Raw genomic sequence first — 11,714 nt, 5'->3', positions numbered from 1 at the left:
ACGCTCCTGGGAAAGCAGCTGAGAATGGCCCAAGTGCTCCTATGCCTGTGTGGGAAATCCAGAAGCTGCAGGCACCTGCCTTCAGACCAGTCCAGCTCTGAACAACTATATAAGGTTTTGAGACTTTTTGGTTTGGTCTCCATCCGTAACTGGAGACCCGTGTACTGGGCACGGTGCAGCTCCGTAAAAATCCGAGAAGTGCATTTGGCAGTTTGTCGTGGAAGGCCCGGAGCAGCATGGCTATCCAGCACTCACACAACTGCTTTGCTGAAGATGTTGAACGCCTGCCCAAAACAGAGCCGAGACAGAGCTGCCAAGAGTGCACCTGCCGAGGAAGCACTGCGTGGGGTGCCACTTTCTGTCTGTGCCAGCACATCTCTGAACGCTGCTGGGCAGGTGTGTGTTCCTGTCGGGCTTGTGCACTGAACGATACGGGACATCCCGTGTCCCTCGGAAGGTCCTGCAGCGGGGCTGGGGGAGGGCGGAGCCTCGCTGGGGGCTCAGGTGGCCCACCGGCCTCGGCAGTGAGAACCAGGCAGCGTTACTGGCAATACTCTCCCCACGGCCTTGAAGAGCCGAGCGTTCAGCCGGGGTCTGCCTGGCCCCTCCCCTCTGCGTGTGTGAGCAAGCAGGAGGCGGGCTTCCCCAGCTGTGGTTTTGAACACACCACACGTTTCGACACGACTTTCCTATATTTTTCAATTATTTAGTTCAAGCCATATTTGTTTATCCAAGTGAATTCTCTAAATATTATGCCCCAACTGGGTGCTCACAGCTGGAGAGCCGATGTGGGTGTTAAACCTTCCAGGAAAGGCAAATTTACAGAGAGGAAAGATCTTCCACCGCTGGCTCACTCCCCAAAGTCTGCAAAGTAAGAGAGGTGGAGCAGCTGCGGGGGGGGGGGGGAGCCTGTGCCTGCAGGCAGGTGAGTAGCCCACAGAGCCATCGAGCCAGTCTTCAGGACATGGGTTTTCTTCCCCCACAGCATGTTGTTATTCAATCCCAGACCAACCTCACAGCCCAAGCCCTGGCTTCACAGAACGCCTGCCCTCCAAGCCGAGTCTCACTTGCACACAGCCGAACATCCCTCTGCCGGGTTCCCAGCCCCTGTAAGCTGCTGTTCGACCACCCGAACCGAACAAACCCGGGAGCCTGCGCTCTGTGCTGGGAACGGCGCGCCTGTCCATCAGGGCAAACCACAGGCGCCCGTAACCGCAGTTCCGCACCCGTCCCGCAGCGACCCCGCAACAACACCTTCCGGGGTCCCAAGCAGAACAGGCCCCGAGAGAATGAACCATCCCGGGCCACCCCACGTGGGCAGCATCAGAAACGGAAAGGCCGGGCCCGTGCACCAGGCGGTTCACCCACTCTGACGCAACCCAAGTAACTTGCCAGGCAAATTTAAGGAAGAGCACCAAGTCCCGGGAGCCGCCACCACCCCTCGCCCCGGGCCACAGCGACCACCCCTTCCCCAAGGACCCGGTACCCTGTCCACCAACCCCAGCGCGCCCCGCGCCCATTCTGCAAAAACACGTGAAGAAAAAGCGTCGCCACTTCCCCTGCGCGCTTCCCGCGGAGGCCACTGTCTTTACTCCTTCTCCTCGGTCGCCTATTTTTGGTCCCCTAGGTTGCGCCCACGCTCCCTCCGGCTCTCCTGCCGCGCGTCCTCCCCGGGGAACCCCAGCTCGCGGGCCCGGGAGCAACGCCCCGCCGCGCCCCGAGCCGCTGCCCACCCTGCGGGCCGAAACCATGGCTTTGTTCCCGGACACCCGAGCTCGGAGCGGGGCGCCCGGCGCGCCCCGGGGAGCTGCCCCCGACCCGCGCCCGAGCAGGGCGCGGATGCCCCTCCAGGGCGCGAGGCTCAGCCCGCCGCGAACAATGCGCGCCCCGCCCCGCGCCCGCCCCGCGCGCCCATTGGCCTGCGTCCGCTTTGGGCAGCGCGCGGGGCGGTGCGCGTGCGCGGGGCGGGCCGCGCGGGGCGAGGGCGGTGCTTTGTGTGCGGCCGGCGGGAGCGCGGCGGCGGCGGCGGAGCGGTGCGGGGCGGCGGGCGGGGCGGGCAGCATGGAGGAGCTGAGCAGCGTGGGCGAGCAGGTCTTCGCCGCCGAGTGCATCCTGAGCAAGCGGCTGCGCAAGGTGCGTGCGTGCGACCCCCGCGCCCCGGCCCGCCCCCGGCGCTGGCTCACGCGCCCCTCTTCTCTCCTCCCGCAGGGCAAGCTGGAGTACCTGGTGAAGTGGCGCGGCTGGTCCTCCAAGTGAGTCCTCACCACGCGGCGCCGCTTCCCCGCGCCGCGCCGTCCAGGGGCCCGGGACCACGGTGCGCCGGGCGGGAAGTTGGCGGAGTCGCTCCGAGCTGTGCGGCGCAGGGGCGCCCGGTCCCTCCGGGCCACCCTTTGTTTACAAGCCCGCGGGGAGTGGGGCTGGGCTGCCCCCAGGCTAGACCCCCGCCTCGGGTCGCTTGTGCTGCCCCGCGCCCATTTGTTGCATGCGCCCCCGCCCCCTACCTTTACCCCTACCCCCCCCCCGTTTGAGCCCCCCTTCTCCCGCTGCTATTCCCCCTCTGTAACCTGAGCTGCTATTGATGGCTGCGCGGCGGGGTTTTGGGTTTTTCCCCCCCTCTTTCCCCTTTCTTTGAATGGAGGGAGGGAACTTAGTGTCCCCGAACGGGCCAAGTGGCCGCCGTGGCTGCTGCTGCGCCCTGGTCTCCCTGCCCCTGCGGCATCCCGCGCCTGCCACATTGTTCTCGGGCTCTGGGCTGCGGCGGTGCCCCCTCGGCCTCCCCCTGCCTGGCTCCGGGCCAGCATTTGGGGGATTCCCTCTTTGCAACTTTGTTGTTGGGATGTGTTTTCCTCGCCAACGGGGCTGTGGGAGCCCTCTTGTGGCCTGTTTAATTGGGGGTTGAGGTGAGAATGAGGGCTGGCTCCTGGGGCCTGCGGCAGGGACTTGGAACACCCCCACCCGCACGTCCACAGGGTCAGCCCTCGCCAGCTGCCCAGGGGCTCACTGGCTCCTCTGTACTTTGCAGACATAACAGCTGGGAGCCAGAGGAGAACATACTGGACCCGCGGCTGCTCCTGGCCTTCCAGAAGAAGTGAGAAAGCTCCCCTAGGGCGCACCTGTGGGTGGGGCTGGGTACGCAGAGGCTGTGGGGTCTGTGCCGGAGCTGGCTGTGGGGAGGGTGTGCGGGTGCCCAGGGCCCCCTGCAGTGGTGTGCCCTTTGGGAGCTTGTCTGGGGTCTGTGAGGTTCTGGCAGCAGGCCCAGGAAGGCCCCTCCCTTGCTGGTGGGTGTGGGGGGTGTGGGCTCACCAGGGCATGAGGGTGTGTCTGCCAGCCCTGTCGAAGTCTACAAAATCTGGATTTTGGGAAATAAAATGGTCCACGCCATTTTATTTTCTTTTTTAATAACACCCACATGCGTTTGCTGTGGAATGTTTGAAGATCCTGGGAGCGGAGGCCTGGTTGCCCAGTCCTCACGGTTCCAGGTGGGAGAGTGCAGCCCCTGGTTGTTGGTCCTGCCCCCGTCCCGGGAAGGGTGGCACTGGGGAATGGGGCACCCCAGTGACAGCAGCAGGTAAAGGCAGGGCTGGCTTGGCCAACGTGCTTCTCCAAGCTCGCCTTGGCGGCCTGTCTGCCCACAGAGCTGACACCTGACGGGACGGGTCAGTCTCTCCCGGAGGGACGGCAGAGACAGACAAAGCTAGTGGGATGTGCCTGTGGGGTGGAAAGATGTGTTTTAAAATTGGCACCAGAAGCCCCTTATGCTTCACAAGGTTCTGTGTCTCCTGGAGGTGCTGCGTGCCCTCGCCTCGGTGCCTTGGGGACAGCTTCCCGCGATGCCGGGTTTTCCGTGCAGAGAAGGGGTGGACTGACTGACCGCTCTGGGTCCTAGCCATTGGGGATGTCCTCGACTGGCCAGAGCAGGAGCATCCAAGAGATGAGCAGAGTGTGGAGTGCGTCCCGGGAACAAGACGCAGGGACGAGTGGCTCGGCACAAGTGCTGGGGCCTTCGCGCACGCAGTGCACATGATGCTATGCTCTGGCTGGGAACCCAAGGGCGGGCCTGGCCTCCACACTCAGCAGAGAAAGCCTCAAATACAAGCTCCCCGAGGGTGGCGGTCGCACCGTGTAGCACCTGACGCTTGTTCCTGGAGCTGCATGAGGCCACTTTGGAACCAGACACCTCCATCCTGAGCAGCGGAACCGCGTGTTGGGAGACAGGAGGCGCTGAGGGTGGCCGGGGGCAGTGGGACCGGGCTGGGCTACGGAGCTGGTATTTGCAATCTCCTTGCCCACAGCCCGCTTCCCCCATTTAAACCAAGTGACCCCAGGCTGCATCTCCTCTAGATGTGGCGTCTGCATGGGACTGACTAGGGACCCCCCCACCCCAGCTCTGCTTTCCCTTATTTTTCCCCAAGTTCAGAGGGGACAGTGTGGCCATGGGAAGGGTCCCCAGTGCTACAACCAGGATTGGGAGGGTCTGGGCATTGCCTTGGGCTGTGCACGTCCAGAGTGTGTCGGCAAAGCTGAGGGCTGGTCCTGAGATGCCAGGGAAGCGACTGGTAATAGATGGGTGTGAGGAGTGTGGCACTGCCCTGTGGCACTGCCCTGTGGCACGGGGGGCTCTGGGCAGGGCCTCCCCAACCATGATGGCTGCTGTGTCCACAGGGAACATGAGAAGGAGGTGCAGAACCGGAAGCGCGGCAAGAGGCCCAGGGGCCGACCCCGGAAGCACACGGTGCTGTCCTCCTCTGGTAGGCGCTCCAAGCTCAAGGTGGGTGTTTCCTAGAGAGGCCCTCCCCGCTCCCCGTAGCCCTCTAGCCCTCTGCCAGCGGGAGGCCCCTGGGGTCAGGCGCACTCCAGAGCAGCTTCCTGCTGCAGTGTGTCGGTCACTGGCTGCCTCTGGGCGCTGCCCTGCACTCTGGCCCAGGGGGCTCTGCAGGAAACAGGAAGCCCCCGTGCAGTAAGAGGCCACAGGTTTGCCTCCTGGGGCCCCAGGCTGGCGAGTGCACAGGAAGCCTCGCCACCCTGCATCACAGGCCCCCGGGAGGGCAGCACTGCCCAGGTGGGCGACCGCCTCTGCCCTCAGTGGTGTCTCTGTGCCGGTGTGGTCTAGCTGGCGCCACTTCTCCCACCCGCCACCGACACAGGAGAGGTAGGGGCAGGGGTGGGCTACACTTTGGGCTACAAGGACCCCTTCCCAGGGCATTGGGGGTCTTCAGGCCAGGCTACCTGTGCTTCATTCTTGGTATCCAGCAGGATGGAGGTGCTGCAGGAGTGTGTGCTGGGATGTCCTTGAGGTGACAAGATTGGGACACCCCTGAGGCCAAGGACTCCCCTCCCTCCTGGGTTTGAGGGGGTCCACAGGTACAGTCCGTGGGAAGCATGCCTTTAAGATTTCAGGCACAGCGGGCAACGTAGGGGCTCCCCCACTGGCTCTGCCCCTACAGGGAGGCGCTGCCGGTGCCAATGCTGTGCCCAGCAGACCTGCGGTCAGGTTTGGGAGCAGGCAGGTTACCACCTCATGTCCACCTGTGCTGGTCCACAGCAATGGCCTTTAGGCTTGGCCTTGGCATGTGGGATCCTGTTGCGCTGGGCACAGTTCCCTGTGCCACTGCCTGGTGGACTGCAGCTACATTAAGTCTCCTGTCAGAGCCAGTGATGGGTGCGCTTGTCTGGGGTCCCCTGGTTCTGCTTCGAGACATTCTCTGGGCCAGACTGGTGGGGGATTGCTTCCTGCCCCCACTGCCTCTGGCCCAATGCACCTGGTCGGGGACAGCAAGGTCCCTGGACCAGCAGAGGCTGTGACACCGTCCACTTTGTCCCCCTAGGAATCCGACACACAGTCCAAGTGCAAGTCCAGCAGCTCCTCCTCCTCCTCCACGTCGTCCTCCTCTTCCTCAGATGAAGAGGATGACAGTGACTTGGAAGCCAAGAGGGGATCCCGGGGGCGTGAGACCCACCCGGTGCCCCAGAAGAAGGCACAGATCCTGGTAGCCAAGCCCGAGCTGAAGGACTCTGTCCGCAAGAAGCGGGGCCGCAAGCCGCTGCCCCCGGAGCAGAAGGCGGCACGCAGGCCCGTAAGCCTGGCCAAGGTACTCAAGACGGCCCGCAAGGACCTGGGGCCGCCGCCGCTCAGCGCCCCCGTGGCCGGCCTGGCGGCCCTCAAGGCCCACACCAAGGAGGCCTGCGGGGGCCCCAGCACCGTGGCCACCCCCGAGAACCTGGCCAGCCTGATGAAGGGCATGACGGGCAGCCCCAGCCGCGGCAGCATCAGCTGGCAGAGCTCCATCGTACACTACATGAACCGCATGAGCCAGAGCCACGCCCAGGCGGCCAGCAGGCTGGCACTCAAGGCCCAGGCGGCCGGCAAGTGCAACCTGGGGCTAGACCTGAAGGTGAGGACGCAGAAGGGAGAGATGAAGGCCAGCCCCCCGGGAAGCAAGGGCTCCAAGACCCCTGGAAGCAGTGTGGCTGTGGAGCAGAAGGCAGGGGGCACCGCAGGGGCACCCCTCGCCCACAGTGGCAGCAAGGTCCCCATGGGCAGCTTGGGGTCCCAGTCGGCCCCCACCCAGGAGCTGAGCCTGCAGCTGTTAGACTTGCAGAGCGTCAAGAACGGCGTGCCTGGCGTGGGCCTGCTTGCCCGCCATGCCCCAGGCCCCAAGGCTGTGCCTGCCAGCAGCACTGCCCCGGGGAAGGGTGCCTCAAGTGGCCCGGCAGCGGGGAGCGGGGCCGGTATGCCCTCTGCCGACACCAGCAAAAGTGAGAGGCTGGCCTCCAGGGCCCCAGCTGCAGCCACGGGCAAGAGGGACGGGGCCAAGGGTACCGCTGCCCCTGGCGGGCAGGAGGCACCTGCGGCTCCTGCAGATGGCCGGAAGGCAGCCGCTTTGTCGGAGATGAGCACGGGCGAGGAGAACAGCAGCTCCGACTCGGACCCCGACTCATCCTCGCTGCCCGGCGCTGGCCACAACCTCTCCGTGTCCGTCCAGACCAGCCAGGACTGGAAGCCCACCCGCAGCCTCATCGAGCACGTCTTTGTCACAGATGTCACTGCCAACCTCATCACGGTCACCGTCAAGGAGTCCCCCACCAGTGTGGGCTTCTTCAACCTGAGACATTACTGAAGCTGCCACACAATGGGTGGGGCTCTTCTCCCCCATCACCACCCTGCCCTGCAACACGGGCAGGGAGCCGCAGTCCCCCACCGTCCTACCTCTCTGGGCCTCTGCCTGGCCCTGCTTTTCCACTAAGGAAGTCTTGGTGGAGCCGGGGACATGAGCCATGGGCCCAGCTCCCCGGGTGAGCAGGTCCTCCCGCTGCAGCCTCGCTGCCCTGTCCTGGGGTGCACCATGGGGGATGGATACAGAGGATCCCTGCAGGTGTTCTGGCTCCAGACTAGACTGGGAAGAAGGGGGCAGGAGTGTCCCCACCCACCCAGAGCAGTGCCTGAGCAGCTGAGGGTCATGGCTTTAATGTCAGGACAGTTGCTGGCAGTTGCTGGGGCACAGTCAGGACCCCTAAAAGTGGGCGACCTGGCTGCTGCGCATCCCCAGTTCGGGATGATACCCACAGCTGCTGTGTGTTGGCCCCAAAGTCCTCGGGCTAGGAGGCTGTAGGGGCACTGCTGGCTGGCTGGGGCCAGTGTTCAAGCCCGAGAGGACCCGTGGAGTGAGTGTGCCCTGCCACGGCTCCTGCAGGTGCTTGCTGCAGCTGCGCCAACCCACCCCACAGCATCCTTGCCAGGTGGGTAGACTGGTCCTCGGGTCAGTTTTACCAGACAATCCCTGCCCCCCACCCTTTGGGGGGTCCATTTCCCACTCTCCCTAGAAGCAATGTCCCTTTGCCATCTAGGAAGCCGCCCTGGCAGAGGGTCTGCCTACTGGCCTGGGTCCCAGGGAGCTGCGTTTGGGGGCGTCCAACACAAGCGTCCGTGGGCAACCTGGAGGTGGCGGTGAGGGTAGGCTGGCCACTGGGGCAATGTGATGCCAAAAAGACAAGTGGGAGGGTGGAGACGGGGCAGGCAGGGCTGCCCCAGTCCCTTTGGAACCCCACTCTCCATGCCAAATAGGAAGAGATTGGCCTTGGCAAAGCCAGGGTGTTCTCAACAGTGTGCCTTTAGGACAGAGCTTGTCCATGGCTGTGGGGACAGTCCACATGCAGGCCTGGCCTCATGCTGGCTGTGACGACCACTGTCACCCTCCGCCTCGGAAGTCCCCAGGAAGGGGACAGTGAGAGCTGGGGTTGGTCTGTGCGCTGCTGTGCTGGAGAGGGAGTCCAGGGGCGACAGCCACTACCCGACTGCCACCTTCCCAAGAGCCGTTACCTCCAAGCTTCGTGGCCCCTTGACTGCTGTGCCCTGGCCCAGCCAGCATGCCAAGCCCTTTGGGGTGGCCCTGGGGTCTCAGGCGCTGTCAGAGCCCCCTCCGCCGCCCGTGGGGAGAGGTGTGTCTGCACCCAGCCCTGCTTGTGGTGCCTCTGCTTACCAGTTTCTGCAATCCCAAAGTTTGAGTCTGCGAACAGCTTCTTCCAAGCAGCTGGCCTTCTTGGCCGTGTCCTGTGCTGTGTTCCTGGCAGGCAGGTGCACACACATGGCCCGGAGCAGCGTGGGACATCTGTGTTTACTGAGGAAGACAAGTAGTACTGGCTGTGTTTTCATTTGCTGCTATCTGTGTGTAGGTAGGCACCGTTGCCCGTCCCATCGGTGCTCTGTCCTGGGGTCCTGTGTGCGCCTTCAACGGCACTGTGACCCTGTCTTGTGTCTGCTCGCATGGCACTGTGACCCTGTCTTGTGTCTGCTCGCATGGCACTGTGACCCTGTCTTGTGTCTGCTCACTTCTGTGCCACAGAGGAAGAAGGGGCTCATCTGTCCAGTTTCTTAAAGGGTTTGGAATATTTTTATATGTATTTTTGGTACCAAAAAAAAAAAAACCCCACAAAAAGCGTTGCTTGTTTGGGTTGCAGTCCCAATGTGACTCCTGAAGGCCCTGGGCCAGCCTGAGCCACCCCCACCAGTCGCTGGCTTGGATTTTTTTTTTTTAAAGCCAAACCATCCTTGTAACGCTGGAAAATCATTGTCAATGGTGGCTGCCCGCCGCCTTGCTGGGGAGCCTTGAGGCACAGCCCTGCCCCCACGCTTATCGCCAGCAGCCAGTTCAAGGAAAGCCCTTGCGTTGGGGGAGGCAGTGCCCACGGGGGCAGATGTGCCTTCCAGTCTGGAGCTTCTCGAAAACTAACACTAGTATAGGGGGCAGGGTCTTTTCTAGAATGATGTTAATTTATTTTGCTGAAGAAAGACATCCCGCCCACAGTGTCACAAACCCACATCTTCTTGTTAACTCCTAGTATATCAATAAATATTTTTTTTTTAACTTGCTAGCTTGGTGTATTTTGTGTGATCGCGGGGGACGCAGGAGGCCTCACACCCCCTCCCTGGAGGCCAATGGTCCAGCTGGGCCCTGAGCTGAAGGACCCTCCTCAGGCCTTGCCACGTTGTCCTAGGCCAGGGCAAGGGCTGTGTGGACTGGCAGCTCGGTGCCCCACGGGGTATGACTGTGATCCAGGGACCAGAGCGGGGTTGCCCTGGCGCCTCTGGGAAGTTGTGGCCATCCTACAAGGCACCGGACAGTCAAAAGGGGCTGTCAGTCGCACTGACTTTGGGGGAGGACTGCCTGGGGTGTACAGGTCCAGAGTTCACGGCCAGGCAGCTCCTAGTTCCTCTCAGCAAAACCCAAGGCCCCACCCCGCCCCCACAGCCGGCAAAGATACTGTGTTGGAAAGTTACTCCCTCTTGAGCCACATGTGGTAACACTTTGAAAGGATGCAGCTAGGGAATTCCGGGGGAGTGGCTAGGATGCTCCAGAAGCCTTCAGCTGCTTCTGCCCAAGGTAGTCGCTCATTTCTAGCAGATCCCAGCCCCAGGTGGGCCTCCCCCTCTGCGGTCAGCCCCCAGGGAGAGTCTGGCTTCCTTTGAAGTGTAAGGCTAGACCTGTGCGTGGGGAGGACCCTCCCACTAGAAGGCGGAAGCCAGCCCCCAGCCCCAGCGGCACCCCAAGGGTCTGCGGAGCCCAAGTCCCTTCTCACGTTGCAGGCTCTGGACCAGGTGGGCCAGGGCGGCCAGCAGTCCCTAGGGCAGGAACAGCTCCCCCCAACGCCGGGAAAGTGGGCACCAGCCCGGGGGCACCCGGCCTGGGGAGACCCGGGGCTGAACACTGCCACCTCCTCCCCTCACGCTCAGGGGCCAGTAGCAGAGTGGACGCCCATGGTGGGATGCCCAGCGTCCTGGGTGCAGGGGCCTCCATGGGAGGGGGAGAGGCTGACGCCGCCTCCTCAAGAGGGCGCACGCCACCCACAAAGTTTGGGCCTCCGGCACCTCGGACGTGGGGGGGGGGGGTGGAAATTCCACGTAGGCAGCAAACGCAACCAGGCCACCTGCACCCCAGTGGCCCCGACCCACAGTTGCCTTCGCCTCTGGAGTCCAGAGGGAAGCCCCAGCCGCAGCCTCTCCGTGTCCAGGCCGGAGGACAGCAAGCCGCTGCCTTCCACCCTGGACGGCTGGAGCCAGGCTGGGCACCGTGAGTTGCCCCTCCAGGACTCCACCGGCGGGGTCTGCAGGTCCTTGGCGTCGGACTATTGAAAACCGAGAACGGAATGGGGACAGGGAACCGTGCTGGGCCTCGGCCAGGTCGGTGAGCGAGGAGGGACACTGAGAATGGAAAATGGCCCAGCCCACGCCCTACTGAGAACTGCAAATTCTCCAGTTCAGTCCCTGTCGGTGCGGGAGAGGCTGCGCGCTGGCGACGGCTGCACGCGGCGTGGGATTTGCTCCGGGTGGGAAGGCCGACGAGAGGCGCCTGGTCTGTCTAGGCCAAGGGCGGTGATAGGGTCTGCCCAAGCAGGAAAGGCGGCGGGGTCAGCGCCCCGGCTGCCCCGGTAGAGCCGCGGAGCTGCCCCGCTTCCGACCCCAGGGCGACCCTACCCACCGTGAACCCCGCAGTTACCCCACCCAGCACCCTGCGGGACGGCAGGAGGACAGGTCTTGGAGCTCTAGGAACTTGCAACCCTACGCGGTCACCAGTCCTGTCTTCAGGGACCAGACGTGAGTCCTCGCCCCTAGGGTCAGAGAACCCCTGGGGAGAAAAGTCGGGGAGCTCCGCCCAAGGCGGGGTGTCCAGGGACTCCCGGCGGCCAAGGTGGGCTCTGTGAGTGCCCTAGGGCGCAGTTTGGTGGAGCGGATGGGCAACTGCGGAGGGGGAACCGGCCTTTTGGTGGGGGGCTTGGCGCTCCGGCGGGCCTCAGGACCCCCCGCTCCTCTCCCGCGGCCCTGCGTCCTGCGCTCCCCTCAGCCGGCCTTGGGGTTGCGGCGCCCGTCGAAGGCGCAGCGGCTGCGGGTTCACTAATCACATCAGCGCACTGTGCGCCGGCTCGGAGCCGGCAGTTGCCTAGCAATGCCCGCGAATTCAATCCCTCAATCAATAGGCGCGAAGCTCTGCATTTGGGGGAGCGCTGGTGAGGCTGGGGGCGGTGGTTGGGAGAGTCTGGGGGGCGGTCACCTCACGGCGCCAAGGAGAGGCCGGACCACGATGGATGGGACAGGGAGCACAGCCAGGAGGGGGGTGTGTGCAGGGTCGGGGGTGGGGGGAACCCCGGAGGATCCCCCACTTCTGCTCAGAAAGTGCCTGAAGAAAATCACCGCGCCCCCACACCCCCGGGATGCGGTGCCC

At 63.8% G+C, this 11,714-nt stretch overlaps 1 protein-coding gene across 1 annotated transcript; it reads left to right on the top strand.

The window, feature by feature from the left end:
• The first annotated feature begins 2,008 nt into the window (after window positions 1–2,008).
• CBX2 (chromobox 2) lies at window positions 2,009–7,531 on the top strand. The gene is made up of 5 exons (XM_004592855.2): window positions 2,009–2,133; window positions 2,209–2,252; window positions 3,023–3,088; window positions 4,663–4,768; window positions 5,826–7,531. The coding sequence occupies exons 1-5, from the start codon at window positions 2,062–2,064 to the stop codon at window positions 7,116–7,118; spliced, it is 1,581 nt and encodes a 526-aa protein (XP_004592912.2). The 5' UTR covers window positions 2,009–2,061; the 3' UTR covers window positions 7,119–7,531.
• The last annotated feature ends 4,183 nt before the right edge of the window (window positions 7,532–11,714 follow it).

This window comes from Ochotona princeps, chromosome 17 (assembly GCF_030435755.1).
Source record: "Ochotona princeps isolate mOchPri1 chromosome 17, mOchPri1.hap1, whole genome shotgun sequence".
Classification (NCBI taxonomy): Eukaryota; Metazoa; Chordata; class Mammalia; order Lagomorpha; family Ochotonidae; genus Ochotona; species Ochotona princeps.
The sequence above is the reverse complement of the archived record's forward strand: the minus strand, read 5'-3'. Positions and strand labels throughout refer to the sequence as shown.